General features: G+C 50.7%; 7 protein-coding genes across 7 annotated transcripts; 4 read left to right on the top strand and 3 right to left on the bottom strand.

Moving 5' to 3' along the window:
* Nucleotides 1-292: 292 nt before the first annotated feature.
* On the top strand, nt 293-591 carry HER10_EVM0010302 (uncharacterized protein; the record flags this gene model as incomplete). Its single annotated transcript, XM_035479766.1, has 2 exons — nt 293-493; nt 559-591. The coding sequence occupies 2 exons, from the start codon at nt 293-295 to the stop codon at nt 589-591; spliced, it is 234 nt and encodes a 77-aa protein (XP_035331775.1).
* Nucleotides 592-3,507: 2,916 nt separating this feature from the next.
* Nucleotides 3,508-5,424, top strand: HER10_EVM0011602 (serine carboxypeptidase; the record flags this gene model as incomplete). Its single annotated transcript, XM_035481030.1, has 3 exons — nt 3,508-3,685; nt 3,746-3,921; nt 3,985-5,424. The coding sequence occupies 3 exons, from the start codon at nt 3,508-3,510 to the stop codon at nt 5,422-5,424; spliced, it is 1,794 nt and encodes a 597-aa protein (XP_035331864.1).
* Nucleotides 5,093-7,209, bottom strand: HER10_EVM0009614 (NmrA-like family protein). Its single transcript, XM_035483099.1, has 2 exons — nt 6,242-7,209; nt 5,093-6,183 (listed from the first exon to the last, which is right to left on the bottom strand). Exons 1-2 carry the CDS (start codon nt 6,833-6,835, stop codon nt 5,746-5,748), a joined length of 1,032 nt encoding a protein of 343 aa, XP_035331731.1. The 5' UTR covers nt 6,836-7,209; the 3' UTR covers nt 5,093-5,745.
* A 604-nt stretch (nt 7,210-7,813) lies between these two features.
* HER10_EVM0012780 (methyltransferase) lies at nt 7,814-9,173 on the top strand (the record flags this gene model as incomplete). Its single annotated transcript, XM_035482166.1, has 3 exons — nt 7,814-8,026; nt 8,128-8,874; nt 8,937-9,173. 3 exons carry the CDS (start codon nt 7,814-7,816, stop codon nt 9,171-9,173), a joined length of 1,197 nt encoding a protein of 398 aa, XP_035331948.1.
* Nucleotides 9,174-10,491: 1,318 nt separating this feature from the next.
* Nucleotides 10,492-11,706, top strand: HER10_EVM0012701 (methyltransferase; the record flags this gene model as incomplete). Its single annotated transcript, XM_035482089.1, has 3 exons — nt 10,492-11,362; nt 11,463-11,619; nt 11,676-11,706. The coding sequence occupies 3 exons, from the start codon at nt 10,492-10,494 to the stop codon at nt 11,704-11,706; spliced, it is 1,059 nt and encodes a 352-aa protein (XP_035331943.1).
* Nucleotides 11,707-12,103: 397 nt separating this feature from the next.
* HER10_EVM0002306 (uncharacterized protein) lies at nt 12,104-12,577 on the bottom strand (the record flags this gene model as incomplete). The annotated part of the gene is made up of 5 exons (XM_035472023.1): nt 12,104-12,112; nt 12,167-12,178; nt 12,236-12,346; nt 12,398-12,412; nt 12,470-12,577. 5 exons carry the CDS (start codon nt 12,575-12,577, stop codon nt 12,104-12,106), a joined length of 255 nt encoding a protein of 84 aa, XP_035331269.1.
* Nucleotides 12,578-14,265: 1,688 nt separating this feature from the next.
* On the bottom strand, nt 14,266-16,311 carry HER10_EVM0003894 (uncharacterized protein; the record flags this gene model as incomplete). Its single annotated transcript, XM_035473556.1, has 1 exon — nt 14,266-16,311. One exon carries the CDS (start codon nt 16,309-16,311, stop codon nt 14,266-14,268), a length of 2,046 nt encoding a protein of 681 aa, XP_035331383.1.
* Nucleotides 16,312-16,702: the final 391 nt, after the last annotated feature.

Here is a 16,702-nt window from a genome sequence, read left to right as displayed (position 1 = left end):
CTCACGATAGCCCTGGATGATTCAAACTCTACATGTATGTTTGTGGAGTTTGTCTCTGGCGACGCGTGCATGCGGTGGCGACGAGACTTTGGCATCTTGCCTTGTCGGCCAGAGCCCTTTCGAGATGATTAAGTCAAACCCCCCACTTCCCGGCACCCCCCTGTTTCTGGCACCCACAAAAACGCGAAAATCCACCACAACGCAATGCCCACCCCCAACCTCCTTTTATCACAACATTTTCAATTCGAGTCCAAATGGGCTCATTTTTTGCACATACCTTCTTCTATATCTAATGCCTCAATATACCGAAGATCAGCTTCGTCAGGCTCTCGAGGACATCTCAAACGGCAAGAGTCAAAAGAGAGCCTCATTGGAGTATGGGATACCACGATCAACCCTCCAACTACGTCTCCAAGGTGGTCAGACTAGGAAAGTGGCTTTTGCTGACTGGCAGAGGCTGTCTCCTGACCAGGAGAGTAAGCTGGCACAATGGGTTCGCATTCAGGCTTCTGGGCCTCGCACCAACGCACCAACAGGTGAAGGAATTCGCAGAGCGAGTTCTGGCTGCTGCTGGGGATACCAAACCATTAGGAAAAGGCTGGATCTATGCCTTCGTGAGAAGGAACCCTATCATTAAGGTTCAGAGAAGTCGTTCCATCGATTCTAGACGCGTTAATGGGGCATCTACTGAGGTCATTAGGAACTGGTTTGTTCCTTGCTATCCCTGAGATCAAGGACATCAAACCAGCCAACAGATATAATATGGATGAGACTGGCATCCTCGAGGGTCAGGGAGCTAATGGGTTAGTGCTGGGCATGGCTGAGACGACGTCTGTTCGCAAGAAACAACCTGGGTCGAGGGCATGGGTCTCTATCATTGAGTGTATCTCAGCCTTGGGTAGGGCACTTCGTCCTCTTATCATTTTCAAGGGAAGACGGTCCAACAACAGTGGTTTCCATTACATCTGGTTCGATGGGTGGGAGTTTACAGCAACAGATAATGGCTGGACTACAGACTTAACTGCCATTGAATGGTTAGAGAAGGTGTTTATCCCACAGACTATGCCCGAGGCTGAGGGCGAGGCTCGACTGTTGATTGTGGATGGGCATGGGAGTCATACGACGACAGACTTCATGTGGAATTGCTATATTAACAATATCCATTTACTGTTCTTACCACCACACTCCTCTCATGTCCTCCAGCCACTTGACCAGTCTGTCTTCAGCCCTGTTAAGTCAGCCTATCGGAAGGAGCTCGGTTACTTGTCTCAATGGAACGACTCTACCATTATAGGTAAAAGGAACTTCCTGGACTGTTACCAGAAGGCTCGACTTGCTGGTCTATCAGTCTCGAACATCAGAAGTGGTTGGAAGTGGACTGGTCTACACCCTGTAGCGATGGTTAAGCCCTGATGAACCCTATGGTATTACCTGAGCCTTCTGCTTCCCACCACACCCAAACCAACCAGTCGGGGCAAAAAGCGATGCCATAATGGTCAACAAACTACCCCTGTTGAGCCATGGGATTCTGCTTCCTCTGCAGTGGTCTGGTCGACACCCAGGAAGCTGGCAGAGCTCAGCGGTCAACTGCACTTATACACCCAACTCGACAATGATACCAGCACTCAACGGCTGCTGTTCAGGAAGGTGAAAAAGGCTTCACAGAGCAGGCCTGGCAACTGGCAGTTGCCCAGCAGCAGCTGGCTCACCTGAGGGCCTGTTACCAACGCTGCAGTTAGGAAGAGGAAGACTGTTCAGATCGATCCCAACACGAAGTTTGCGAACATCAGGGATATCCATCGGGCTCAAATCGAAGCGGGTGAAAAGGAGGTTATTACGGCTGAATCCAGCGACTCTGAATGCCCTAGTGAGGCTGGCAGTTGTATTGTAGTGGGTGTGGTTGAGGATCAATAGTTAATAGTAATGAGGAGGTTGGGTTGTGATCCCATCGTTTTTGTGGGTGCCAGAAACAGGGGGGTGCCAGGAAGTGGGGGGTTTGACTTATATGAACCGTTGACTCTGCCTTCAATTTTTGCTCTGAAGTCGGTATGATGTCTCTCCGATAAAACACGGGTATTTCCATATCCATCCTCTTGTTATCGAAGCGTAGTGTCAGATGTTCCATGTCGACTTTCGTGACACACTGGCCCCACGCAAATTTCCCCCGCTGCTGTTCGCCGATCTGCACTCCAAAGCCCCTATAAACGTATCTTTTAAGTTGCATAGAATTGGATGTTGCACTTGCCAGCAGAGGCAGGCGATAGTTCCATATGTATCACCTACAGAAATGTGTAGTGACGATTCATTCCAGTCCAAAAGTGAAGTGTGGGAGGAACCTTCGATCCACTCAAGACAGCGGACGAGTAAGCAAGAATACTAAAGACATCCTAGAATAGGAGGAGTCAGGTGTCTATTTCGAGGAGACAAGAAAAGTTAATAGCAGTATAGACAGTTATACGCTCTTCAGCACCACCCAAGCCGATGACCATGGCATCTGACTGCAGGGCATTTGATCTAAAACTGGCGATGAACCTTGATCCGTCGTCAGGCAAAAATTATAACACGGCATAGCCGTAAGCGGGGGATCTAGGAAGGATAAGGCGAGAATAAGCTCAGAAGAAACGTGGAAACTAGTACGAATTTGAAAGGGCCGAATTCAGAAGAAAGAAATCCCATATTAGGCCGACTAGTTTACTTTCCGTCACTGGGCAGGTGTGACAGAAGCACAAGGTCAATATTGGGTTTACGTAGGTTCTCTTAGTTCCCGACGGGATGATGAATTAGCCGACCTCTTCGAGGACAATCCTCAAAATTGGACTGAGCTCTACCGCCCCCGAGAGTGGCTAATCCATTGAATAGCATGCGATCCAGCTAACGCGTCTCTGGCCAAAATTCCAATGAGTCTAAAGACCAGTCTGTATTCTAGTGAAAACATTTCGAAAGCGATATATCCAATACAGGCGAAAGTCGGCGTCTGCTGTCTACCGAAACATCTCAGGTTTGATGAACGGAGAAGCTAATCTGTGGGCTCCTTATGTTACCCTCTAGCAGAGACAATCATCTAATCAAGCCGACTCACCGGTCATACATCAAGGGTCTCCCGTACTGATAACCTTTCAAGCTCCAGAACCCTACTCTTTATTTCCAAATTTCGACTAGCTCTCCCCAAACCTAGCGGCCCGTTGCCAAGTAAATTAAGCTCGGGCGAAACCGAGTTGAGGTGACACTGATGTGCGTTTCCCTTCATCGGGATCAGCGTCCGAGCTTGATCCCCTCCAACAGGACCCATCTTGAAACACGCATCGCGCCTTTCCGAGGAATGCTTAAATGGTGGCACCTCTTTGTTTCTTTTCCTTAAAGTCCGGTACAGAGCCGCCTGGCCTTTCCCCACACTTTGCATGACCTGCTTGACCGTTAGACTTGTCGAGGGTGATGTTGTAATCATCAACGACAAGCAAGAAGGGTATCGACGACCCCCTAATTTCCACCCTCCCGGTATATCTCAATATGCACTGGCTCCGTGCGGCTTTGTTGCTTCCTGTAGCTGTTTCTGCGACGTTGAACTTGAAACAGTACAAACCATCGTTGAACCAGCCCAAGTACTCAAACGCGAAGGCCGACTTTCAGCAAAATGTCGTGAACAAGGCTCAAGGGGAACCAAAATTCCTCACAGACAAGACCAAAAGTGCGTTGGTACATGTCACTCCTGACTTAACTTGGCTTACTATCTAACACTTCTGCCCAGAGTTTGTCGTCAATGGAACAAAGATTCCCGAAGTTGACTTTGACGTCGGCGAGTCTTATGCGGGATTGCTCAACATCGACAAGAACAATGACACGGCCGGGAAGCTGTACTTCTGGTTCTTCCCATCCGAGAGTCAGGCCGCCGACAAGGAGATCATGATCTGGTTGACTGGTGGTGTAAGTTCATGCGGTACCGTGTACGATGACAGGAACTCGAACAGAACTAACTTCTATGGCCAGCCTGGTTGTTCATCTACCGGAGAACTCCTCTCTGAAAACGGCCCCATGCTCTGGCAGCCGGGAATGTTCAAGCCCATCCGCAACAAATGGAGTTGGCATCGTATCACCAACGTCGTCTGGGTGGACCAGCCTGTGGGTACAGGCTTTTCGCAGGGTACACCCACTGCCAAGGACGAATTCGATGTCGCCCGCCAGTTCCTCAGCTTCTGGCGCAACTTTGTAGACACCTTTGCCATGCAGGGCTACAAGGTCTATGTGACGGGATCCTCGTATAGCGGCATGTACTGCCCTTACATTGCTAGCGCCATGGTTGACAGCAACGATAAGGACTACTTCAACATTGCCGGTATGCAAATCTTTGACGGAACATACTCGGTCGACAGCATCGGGGAGGAGATTCCTGCAGTTCCCTTCGTGGATCGATGGGAGCATGTCTTCGCCTTCAACGACACATTCAGGCAGACATTGAAGGATGCACATGAGAAGTGTGGCTATGCCGATTACATGCGTAAATGGCTTGTCTATCCGCCTGCTGGACAACAGCCTGCGACAATGCCGGGCTTAGATGAGGACGGCAACGTGAAGACAGAGTGTGACACCTGGACCATGATCTTGGAGGCTGCGACGGAGATCACCCCTTGCTTCAGCGTCTATTCCATCACAAATCTCTGCCCGTTGAAGTACGACCCTCTTGGATTCAGCGACGGCTCTATGTACAGGCCAAAAGGGGCTGGACCAGTCTACTTCAACCGAGAAGATGTCAAGAAAGCCATCAATGCCCCCTTGGACAAGGAGTGGGTCTTCTGCACCGAGACACCCGTGTTCTTCAATGAGACCGACAACTCCATTGACGAAGGGCCGGGAAGTCAACCGGTCTTACCCAACGTCATCGACAAGACACGAAACGTCATTCTCGCACACGGCACCAAGGACTTTGTGCTCATTGACGACGGTACACTTCTCACGATCCAGAACTTGACCTGGGGAGGGCAAATGGGTTTCCAAAAGAAGCCCACCGCACCGCTCTATGTGCCCTATCACACCAACACTGACCCCGAGACGCTGGCCGGCGCTGGTGTGATGGGTACGGTGCACTCGGAGCGAGGCCTGACATATCTTGCTGTATCTACATCAGGCCACTTCCTCGCACAGGATGCCCCTGCCGTGGCGTTCCGCAGTGTCGAAGTACTGGTCGGGAGGCGTGAAGGTTTCGAGTCGACGAACACGTCGTTCACTATCGATCCTAACACGACAGCTCCTGTTGGAGATGCGGGTAACGGTACAGTCTTGATGTTCCCGCAATCCATGGAACCTGGGAGGGGTCAACTTTCAGGTGCCCAACCGGTGAGGAGCAGGGGGTCAGAGGTTTCTGCAGCTGGGGGTCAAGCAATGTTTGCCATGGCTTTAGCGACTATTGTCGCAGTATACATGGAGTTTTGATGGTTTTGAATGTTGGTGTTTTCGGATTTAAGAAAAAGAATAAACAAAAGAAGAATGAGCTCTAACCCTACAATACTAAATGAAACTTGCTGAGCCTACACAACACATGCGGTGTTCGCATTGCGTTTCAGTCAGCGGATAAGTAAAGTTCTAGTTGTTCAAAGTCAGGAAAGTCAGAAGTTTCAGGGGCGTCGGATTGCTCGATTCGGATCTAAGTCTAGCACATTTCCTTCAAGTATGGACCCGTGCGGCCATCATTTGTCTAGTACAGAAGACCAATCGTTCTTTTTGGACCATTCTTCCCAAGTCGTCATGGGACAATCAATACCAGCCTATGCAATTAGCAGTCAATTCTCTGTTCTGAAAATAAAGCACCTCGTTCTTCACGGGTTCGAGGGTTGCAGCTCTCACCTTTTGAAGATCAGCTGCGGTCAGCAAATCCATGCCGCCATCATAACCTGGGTCCGAGGAATATGAAAACATGTATGCGACTTCGATACCAGTGTCGCGCTCTCCAGTCGCCTCAATCATCTCTTCTGGCGTGATTTGCTTATAGCTGGCTTGTACCCCATTTACCTTTGCCCATGTCTCTAGGAACTGGGGCCAAGTGGCAGTTGTTCCTTCGGCCATGTAAGCCTTGCCGGGCGGCATTTGGGAAACGGCGTAGGTGAAATTGCCCATATCATCGACAGGGGAGAAATGCGGGACGGGCTTGTCAGGAGAGGTTGTGAACGCCATGGTGAATGTGCCATCGGAGTTCTAATGACGCTTTAGAGATGATGATGGTCACAATAAATTATAAGGGGGAGTGGCTCACCTTGCCAAAGTATGAGTTCGGAAGAATGTTGTAGCTTGTGTAGAAGTACCCAGTATGGATGCACGACATCTTCGCCGCGAGTTCGGGGTACTTTTCGTTCACGTAGCCAGGGAACACCTCAGCCTTGGAATCAAAGTGATACAACTCCTTGAATTTCCCACCACTACATTTCTCAGCGTGACTCAATGTTGAAACCAAAAACCCGTTCTTGTCAAGCGAGTCCACTGTCTTGGCCGCAGCGTCGACGATATTCCGTCCCTGGCGCAACTCGACATCGTACGCGAACTTCCGGCAGGAAATGCCCTGCTCCTGTGCCTTCATGCGACAGTCTGGTCGGAAGAAGGGCTCCCAGTAGTTTGTGACGCTGAAGATGACATTCGCGCCCTTGAATGCTTCTTCGATGGAGGCGACATCTTCAAGGTCTGCGCTCACAAGCTCCACATCGGACCCGAGACTGGAAAGGGCAGTAGCGGATGTAGATTTGGTGTCGCGGGTGAGAGCGCGGACGCGGTAGCCAGCGGACAGGAAGCGGCGAGCAACGGAGCCACCTTGATTGCCCGTGGCGCCCACGACGACGATGAGCTTTTGGGACATTGTCGTCAGTGTTGGTCCGAGGCAAAGACTGAGAGGCGGTGAGTTGACCGGTGGGATAGTAACGTGATGAAACGAGGAGAGACTTTTAGGTTGAGTGTCTTGTTAAATGTAGTAATCGTTCAGGTACAAAAAAAGCTTCCGGCTAATGTAGCATCAGATGAGTTTGCTGGAGTCCGATGTTCCTAAGTTACATCGAGAGAATGTTGAGATCGTGGGATCAAAAGTGGTCAAATTCTGCTTCAAAGGCTTCAAAAGAAAATCATTGACCCCTCCATTGCGGCCCATTCCCCGCCGCTTTCGTGACAGGCCAGAAACATGCCGCTTCCCCTCGGCTGGAGGAGACACTAGTGTGAGATAAGTGTCACTAAGAGAGACTAAATCAAGGCCACTAAGTCAGTCTCATACTTAAGCGATGTACTGGGTACGGATACATGAGGTGATATCTTAGAGTCGATATGAAGGTGGAGCTCCTTGTCTCGCAAAACTCTTCAGCTATTGGCTCATCAAACTGCCATGAAGCTCACAACGTGCTCACAAGCCTTACCGAACATGGCGATGGCGATCGGGAGCGGATACCATGGTGGGTTTGGCAGCTGAGAGGAAGGGGTCGTAACGTACGGGGGCGGCACGGACGTAGCGCTCGAAGCGGAATAGGGGACGACCCCGGCAGCTCATTGGCGTGATGATGGAGGGGGCTTTATGTGCAGGGCTTTTCCCAGAATTATTCTTCAGCTGGTTCCCGGGCGATCCGCATTCATCCATCATTTCCCACCGTGGGGTGACATTTTACTTTACCGCTTCTCCATTCCAAGGGGGGACACTTAAAGTTTGGCCCTCGTCTGTTTCTCGAACAGAGTCAGATTGTCCAGGGGAAACGCGAAACCGTTATTTTCAAACTCTCATCTCTCCTTTCACTTCTCCCACCGGGAACAGACGGCTGACGGCAGACGGCCTGCCGATCCCGCGCTCCCTTTTCCAATGACGTCGCGTCCGTCAACTACCGGCGGTTCCAGTACCGCGGACTCGGGACCGGCCACCGGGACCCCCTCTAGTGCCGGTCCAGTCCAAACACCAACCCCTTTGACTAGCAGCACGGGAGCGACGACACCTCCCCGTGCCGTAGCACCGACCAGTATCCAGTATTTGCTTAATCCGGCGGCAGATCAGGCCTTGACGCCGCTCCAAGTCGACGTAAGCTTATCACCGTCAGGGTCCCTCTCCCTTTGGAGACTCCCTTGGGACTTGAGGCAAGGCCATGTGCACTAACGTTACCTTGTGCCCCCGTATTACAGACCGAGATTACAAACCCCGGCGAGGATCATGACTCGGCCTACGGCTCCGATGCTGGCAGTGCTTACACGGCCTCCATAGCATCCTCCATCTTCCACTACCAGTACGAGAACGGGCGGCGCTACCACGCCTACCGTGAGGGACAATACGTGCTTCCCAATGACGACCAAGAGCAAGAACGACTCGACCTGCAGCACCACATCTGGCGTCTCCTCCTCGGAGGCCAGCTTTACACCGCGCCACTCCCCACACCAGAGGATCCGGCAGCCTCTGGTATGAGAATCCTCGACCTCGGTACAGGGACGGGAATATGGGCCATAGAGATGGCAGATGAGTTCCCCACGGCTGATGTATACGGTGTCGATCTCTCGCCCATTCAACCGGAGTGGGTCCCTACGAACTGCAAATTCCATGTCGATGACTACGAGGACGAGTGGACATACCGAGAGGAGGAGCACTTCGACTACATTCACGGCCGCGCCCTCAGCGGAACGTCTTCTGACTGGGCAAGATTCTACGACCGTGTCATGGGTGGTTTGAAGCCAGGCGGATGGGTTGAAATGCAAGAGTACGACGCATGGATCTTCAGCGACGACGATAGCTATGAGAGAGCGCCCTGGACGAAGGAATGGGTGACCAAGCTAGACGAGGCAAGTAAAATGTACGGGAAGCAAATCAACGTGGCAAGACACCACAAACAATGGATGATTGATGCCGGCTTCGAGGATGTCCAGGAACTTGTATACAGGGTAAGTGTTTCCAGCCAACGGCTAAGCCCATACCCTAGGAGACGTGTTCACACTGTTTACAGATACCCATCGGTCCATGGGCGAAAGATCCGGCACTGAAGGAGCTTGGTCGCTGCGAACTTGTCCATATGCAGATGTCTGTCGACTCTCACACTCCGGCCCTGTTCACGAGAGTACTGAACTACTCGCACGACCAAGCCAGAGTGCTTATGGAGGGTGTCAAGCGAGAGTTCCGTAGCAAGGACTACAGGCTCATCACAAGCTATCGATTTGTCACCGGAAGAAAACCGATGGCATGAGAGTGAGTTATTGACGTAAAGATATCATCGACCACTTGCTCCTTGCAGCATTGGTGAGCCGATCGAGGAGTTGGGGTGACTTGAGTAGCGAAAAATATGGGATTGGCGTATTATAGCTCACCGCTATTTCAGCGAGAGCGTTTCTTGGAATGAGAGACATATTCAAAACAACACGAAGACCCTTTCAGATGTCACCTTAATTCTCACCGTGTCGTAGGGTCAGAAAGTGAGTGAGATGACCGAAATCCGAGAGATAATTGTGGGTGTTCTCCTGACTTTGAGGTAGTGAGTTATGCAAATGATAAATTCTGGTCGACGCAAATGAAGGCGATTAGACTGACTTACTGCCAGTGCAATGACTATCTCAGGAACTGTGTTGACGAGCTCGAAGAGCTCATATCACTATTCTTTCTTCTTCCTTCGAATCCTATGAAATTACGAATAGAGGCTTGAAGTTCTGACGACGGTCCACAAATAGGGCTACTACTATCAGCACAACAATACGCACGGGAGATCGGTACAACGACTCAAGTCACTACACGTAGAAAACGAGTACCCGACAACCCGGTCGACGTTTCTCTGACACAAGCATCTGATACTCCATCTTACCAAATGGTCGGATCCGTGAGCCAGTTTTCTCACGAGGCCCTGGTGCAGAAAAAGAGGGGTTACATATCAGGTTCTGCCAATCCGCCTTTTACGCCGCTCTCCCGCAGGACGATCCTACCCGAAGCCGGCGCGTGTTGCGCTCGGCGCCATTCCGTAATGTTCTAACAGCTTCTGTACGGCGTCCAACAGCATCGAACGCTCTGTCTTGGTCAACCAACAACATCCAACAATCAATCAAACAGAGCCCGACTCATGTACTCAGAGCCAACGCGAAAGCAAAGAGGCCTTTGAGTCGTCGGGCGTGGGCTGGACCCCTCGTTTCAATATGCAGGATGGCTGTTTGCCTACCAGGGGGTCATTCACGGCCAATCAGATCCCTGCATTTCCTCTCATTGTTGGTGCGAGTTGTCCTGTCAGATATCAAAAGCGTGTTGGTTCGCCGTTGGGCCACAGGAACGGACATTCCTCCGAAGTCTCCACGATTTCCGCCTTTCCATCGGTTCGCCCGCCTTCGTTGCGGAGTTCATTCGACCTCACGTCATAAGAGGGAAAGAAACAGCTTCGCCGTAATAGACTCTTACGCTCCAAAACAAATCCTTGCAACCTTGCTTTTTAAGCTCTCGACGCATTTGTCTACTCGAATTTCTGATAAGGCTCGCCAAATCCGAACATTTGATCGGCTGATCGTCTATCGTGCCACCCATCAACAATGTCGGCCTCAGCGGCACCACAACCTTTAGCCTCCCTAGAGGCTGACGAGATACCGGACGATGTCTCCATGACGACTTCCGTTGATGAGGAAAGCGAGCTCGAGTCCGACGGCGAGGAGTCGGACCTCGACTCGTCTCTAGGCGCTGAGGTGCAACCTTCCACAATGTCTCTGCGCAGCAGCATACTCCGTTACCGAGAGGAGAATGGCCGCACATACCACGCCTACAAGGATGGGGCCTATCTATTTCCTAACGACGACCTCGAACTCGATCGCCTAGACCTCCAGCACAATCTATGTCTACTCACCCTCGGCGATAAGCTACATTTATCTCCATTGAGTAAAGAACGGCCACCGCAACGGGTTTTGGATGTGGGGACAGGGACGGGAATCTGGGCAATTGACTTTGCGGACGAGAACCCCGGCTCGACTATCATTGGCGTGGACTTGAGCCCGGTGCAACCTTCATACGTTCCGCCTAACGTCTACTTCCAGATTGACGATATTGAAGACGAACCTTGGACATTTTCGCAAAAGTTTGACTTCATTTACAGCCGTATGAACACGGGTGGTATCAGGGACTTTCCCAAGTTGTTTCGGCAGTCATTCGCAAATTTGAATCCGGGAGGCTGGTTCGAGTGTGCCGACGGAGCGCAAGCCATGTCTGATGATGGCACACTGACAACAGAGTCGGCACTGTATCAATGGAACCAGTATCTTTTCCAAGGGACAGGGGAGCGGGGGACGCCGTTTGGTGGAGCCACACATTATAAGCGACAACTTCGAGAGGCGGGGTTCGTGAATGTGAAGGAGGTCGTCTTCAAATGGCCGACAAACAGATGGGCTAAGCACCCAAGGCATAAGGAGCTTGGTAAGTGAGGCAGACTCTCTGTATTAGCTTTCCGTGCTGCACCGCGTTTCCAACTTGTCATTTAGTCATGATACCTTTTCGATACTGACAATGTGGCCAGGATCCTGGAACCACGAAAACGTAATGATGGGGCTGGAGGGTCTCAGTGTCGGGCTATTTACTCGGGTTCTCGGATGGTCAAGAGAGAGCGTTGATGTTTTTCTTGCCGAAGTTCGAAAGGATTTGAGCAACACGGCGATTCATGCATATTGGCCAGTGTATGTATCAGATCTTCATCAATCTGCCCGTGAAGCTATACTGACGTCAATTATAGTCATGTCGTTTACGGACAAAAACCATCATAGCGAAGGCGTTGCATTCTTTGATAACGATTTACGCCATTTAGAAGTTTCCCGCATTCTTTCAGCTGGAGTTGTATCATGACGGCATTGTGCATGCATGAGACTTCCTTGAAGCTCGTTTGTCTGTATGTACGGGTATATATGTGGATGTATACAGATATATACGATGATGCTTCCTGCTCTTTACCACTATTGCTCTCGGTCGTCACCACTCGGAATTAGTACATAAAACAAGGATATCTCATACGAAAACACTTGTGAAACTCATAGTCCCGCTTGCTGCTCTAACCAATATTGCTAATCCTCTGAGACTGACTTCAGCAGGTAGACTTGGGCCTCTGATCATTGAGAGGCTATATGTAATTGCCTCGCTCCTAGTGAACCTTCTAGGTTGAGTATTTCAGGGACACTAGACACGTTAGAATGCAACCGAGTTGGGATTGGCGACGAACCAATGACTTACACATTCGACGAACTAGACCACAATTGTCAGCTTTGGCTCCATCACACGAGCAAGTTCGAGATAACTTACACCTCTTCCTCCAAGGCACGATTGTAGAACTGGACGTCCATTGCCAGGATACGAACAAGTTCGGGGAACTGGGAAGTTGCTGGATGTTTTGATGTTCTCACCCTCTTGACACTGTGTGGATGTGGTGAGCAAAGGACAAGGTCAAGGCTTCAAAAACCTTACGCAGTATGTATTAGGCTGCAAGTCGTTATTAGTGCTGCCTCTCAAAGATCGACTTGAGGATCTTGAACTTACGTAGACTCCAGGGCATGTTGATCCCGCCGGCTTGCCCCATCCGTAATTGCAGACAGCGGCGTTGGAAGACGCGGCAAGGGCGACAATGACGGCGGTGATGTACTTCATTTTGAGCTTCGGCGGGGTATGAATAAGCAGGAGCTACGTCGCTAGAAATCGAATGCTGCAGAACGGGAAGAAAAATATGGGATTTGTGATCCAAGAAATACCACCACACGTTCAGTACACTGATTTTACATCTCTCTTAATATTGATTGAGGCAGAGGATCTTCATCATATTGTAGTCTCACTAACTTAATTATATTAAGCGTTCATCAAACCGTGGGCCGAAGCGGGCGGCCTCGAGTCAGTTCATGGCTGTAATGTTCGTTCTTTTCCCGTTTGCTTCGTTTTCGGTTACGACGGTCCGCTGCCTAAGTCCGAACCAAGTAGGTAGCTATCATTTGCGCGTAGCCGATAGTCAGTAATTTCAGATTATGGGCAAATCCTGATGGCAAAGGATGCCGAGTCACGTCCTCGGGAGTGGTTGTCCATAATCCAGTGATCGATCACACCCATAACTATCGCAGAGCACGCGACTAGTGGGTTCCCAATACCAGGACACTGCGGATTGACACTTCGAAGCATCTACTAGTACTCAGACCAAAAACCGATACAGCCTCATTCATGCTCGCGTTCGCACCCATGTCTGACCCGCCTTCTTAGTGCATGCCACGAGGACAACGAAGAGGGCCGGCCGGTCGCAACCCACCCGCGTACCGGCGTGCGAGCGCGCTTCCCGTGGATGGGTTGCGCGGCCGTTTTGTGTCGGTGTAGCGGGCTTTGCCAAGCTGCCGTCCTCGTTCCTAATTTGAATTTGGATTAGGCCAGCAAATAATTGCCGATCAGAACCTCAATGGATTCTCTTTCCTACAAAAGCAGTGCCTCTTGTCCCATGACTCTGTTTTCGATCTCATCGCTAACATTCCTTTTGGTCGAGAAACTTGATGCAAATCATGACCAGGATGGCAACTCTTCAGTAGGAGGCTCCGATGAGAAGTCGTGGTCCGGATCATTTGGCTCGGAGGCTGGAACCTAAACCAAATCACGACTTAGGCAGTTGAGCACTTCGTCCTGGTAGCCTGGCAGCCAACGGCATGGTTGACATTTGACAGAATGGTCCGAGGTAGGCGGAGTACCTGAGATAGTAGAAGAACAGCGAGTCCGATATCAATAATCTGCTCAGATAAACCCCCCAGGCCAGCACTAGCTTTCATTCAGTGCTTTGTGGACTATGCGTGCCTTGAATTTCTTGGAGCGGCCCAGGCTCTGCAAAATGGGGGATTCGAGATCCCTGGGGTTTCCGACTCATGTTTTTATGCCAGTCCACTCATCGATGAATACGGATATCTCGGCAACATCGGGAACTGCTTTGAGCCGCCATATCCACGTACAGAGGCCTAATTTTACCTTATCCTTGACACTCGCATAGTGAGTGAAGCGGATGACTTCGTTATCGATCTTGTCACTCTGGGTGAAACATAAGTTCCGTATTGTCGAGGTACTGGTTGCCGTTAGTTCTTCTCTCTCGTCTATCGCAACCATGCCACTACGGTTGACATCTGAAAGGTATTCTGTGCACAATAGTGTCAATCTGTACATAGACTTTGATTGCCAGCCGCGACTTACATCACTGATCGGATACATCAAACTTTCAACTACTTTACTTATCTAAGTACTTCAACGCACAAAACTCGAGTGGTTGTTATGCTTAATTTCTGAAGTCATCAAGTACGCTCTTCAGGCTCTGAGCGAGGTTACGATCTGTGGACATATGCAGAAAGCGGGAAGCTTTTCCAATCCGTCTGCCATGAATGCCTCGCTTCTGTGTCGCTGCCTTCGGCTCGCGGCCAGATTTCGCGGAACACCTCGTGCAATAGGCTTTCCATCAAGTCAGGCACCATGCCAGCCGTAGCTCTCAAATTGTTAAACTTATCCTCAACCAATAGTACGGACACTTCTGACCTATGCTCGAACCTAGGGTCGCGGCGAACATCCCAAGGCCGACCAAGGATGCTGCAGAAAGCTGCGACTTCTCCTCTTCTTCCAAGCAGCTGTTCCGCCCACAACCAATCGTCAACCCGCAACTGTAACTTTTCCAAGTTTTGATGCTGGGAAGTTCCTCCCTCTGTTGAGATGGCGTGGAAGATTGCACGAGCTAGCGTCTCATCCAAGGCAATGTTGATGAGTAGGTCTCGATAATTCTCTCGATCGTTCGGGTTGAGTTGATTCTCGGCACCTTCTCCATGAGTCTCCCTAGGCACCACATACTCTCTTGGAGATTGTACCGTACGGTCCTCCGGAAACTGCCATCCTCTTTGCATGGGCATGAGACGTAGATGTAACTTTCGAAGGCGTCGCAATCTACCGAGCGCCACGTAGACTGCCATCTCTTCTTCATCCCCCTTGGAGCGTCGCACCCTGATGGCTAGGTCCTCGAGCAGGGGCCAGCGCTGCGCGATGAGGGAAACGGCCCGCGCATTGAAAGGGTCTGCGGTTTCCAGCAGGTTGCTCTGCAAATCCAAAGTTCGTAATGCAAAACCGCAGGCCGGGTGAAACAGGTGTTTTCCAACATAAAAGTCATTCCATCCAATCACCTCCAACGTGCACAGTTGCGTGCGTCGATCGATAAAGCGGGAGAGCATTTCCCCTCTCTCATGCTCCGGATCATCCATCGAAGACGAGTCGACCATATTGACAACCAGGTTCTTGAGGAATGGAAATGAGTAAGTGTCAAGTAGCTCGAGCCCCTTTGGCCGCAGGGAGTCCGGTAGTCTGAGGACTCGTAGAGCGTCAAAGTCAACCAAGGAGCCCCATTCCCGAAGTAGGCTGTCTTCCGTCATGTCCGGATGCCATCCTAAGTGAAAGGTTCGCAATGATGCGCGGTATTGCGGTGATGGTGGCTCTAGATCCTTCACGCCGCTCCAGGCGGCCTCGCGTAATTCATCGGGGGGACGTTGACCAGGATCGTATGTCACATACACCTCCTGTAGCCCTGGACCCATCGTAGCAAGAATCCGCAGTACAGTCTTGTTGAGTTGGTTTACGGTCGTGTGATCAACAAAATGCGAGCAGTTGATGCTGTAAATGCTCGGAGAACGGACGAGGTCAAGTTCGTAGCTGTCAGGACGTGGATCTCGTAGTGAGAGTAGGTTGAACTTGGTTAATCGAATTCTGCATGTGGGGTGGTATTGCTTCAAGGCAGCGAATAGTGAGGGAGGGAATTGAGTAGGACATGCGAAGAAAATGTCAGTCAAGTTTGACAGTTCTTTGATGAGGCTGGCCATTGGTGCCCAACCTGGACTACTTTCGTAGGTCCATTGACAGTTGGCATAGTCTTCCCAATAAACACGGTCTCTCTCTAGATAGCTGTCCTTCATCTTTCTTGCGTCGTCGTCTCCCATTTCGGCGGCGTATACGCGGCCTTGTTTCCACTCGGGCCAATGGTAGTCGCAGTGGATGTCTGTCAAACGAGAGTCCTTATCAAAACCCGTTTGCGGCTTTGGTGACTCGCCCTCGATGGAGATTCGGCGTACTTGAGACAAGACCCCATTTCTGCGAAGCGTTCGTTCACAACTCAGACTATCGAGGTGCAGGCTGTGCCAAGCGCCTGGATAGTGGCCATCCTCGATGGTAAACTTGATGGTGCGAAACAAGACACCGACGGCAGCGTCACGGCATGTCTTGTTGGCTGCGGAGAACGACGCGAGACTTGCAGCGTAATCGTCGTAGTACAAAATCTCGCAGACTTTCACTAAAAGCTCTCGCGGTAGAGCAGCAAGACTCAACGTTAGACGATGCATCTTTATAGATTAATTAAAGGTGAGAGTCTGCGGTGAATCAGATGATTCTTCTTCCATGGCTTGTTCTTAGGAGGGGTGGACGGCACTTGGCCCAGCTAGGTTAGCCCCTGCAACCGAACTTTGACACCATCTAGTGGGTCGCCACACCGCCAGCTAGAAACCATAACTTGAGTGCAGCAAGATCATCACTTCACGACTCGAAATTGCGACAGCCACACGACAAAATGAGGTGAAGACTGGTTGAATCTCATTTGCGTAGAGATTCTCTCTATTCAAGAGTCTCTACTCATAACAGGGAACATTCAAGCATGTTATTGAGGCACAGCCAACGCGATGACGAGGGTCAAAACAACATCAACATTGAGCGTGATCAACTATCACCAGAGACAAA

The sequence above is a fragment of the Colletotrichum scovillei genome (assembly GCF_011075155.1).
Source record: "Colletotrichum scovillei strain TJNH1 chromosome Unknown Contig00007, whole genome shotgun sequence".
NCBI classification, from domain to species: domain Eukaryota; kingdom Fungi; phylum Ascomycota; class Sordariomycetes; order Glomerellales; family Glomerellaceae; genus Colletotrichum; species Colletotrichum scovillei.
The sequence above is the reverse complement of the archived record's forward strand: the minus strand, read 5'-3'. Positions and strand labels throughout refer to the sequence as shown.

Coding starts and splice junctions, on each gene's coding strand:
- HER10_EVM0009614 (XM_035483099.1), bottom strand. CDS start 6,835: ATGTCCCAAAAGCTCATCGTCGTCGTGGGCGCCACGGGCAATCAAGGT. Junction 6,184..6,241: donor CGAACTCATACTTTGGCAAG/GTGAGCCACTCC, acceptor AAGCGTCATTAG/AACTCCGATGGCACATTCAC.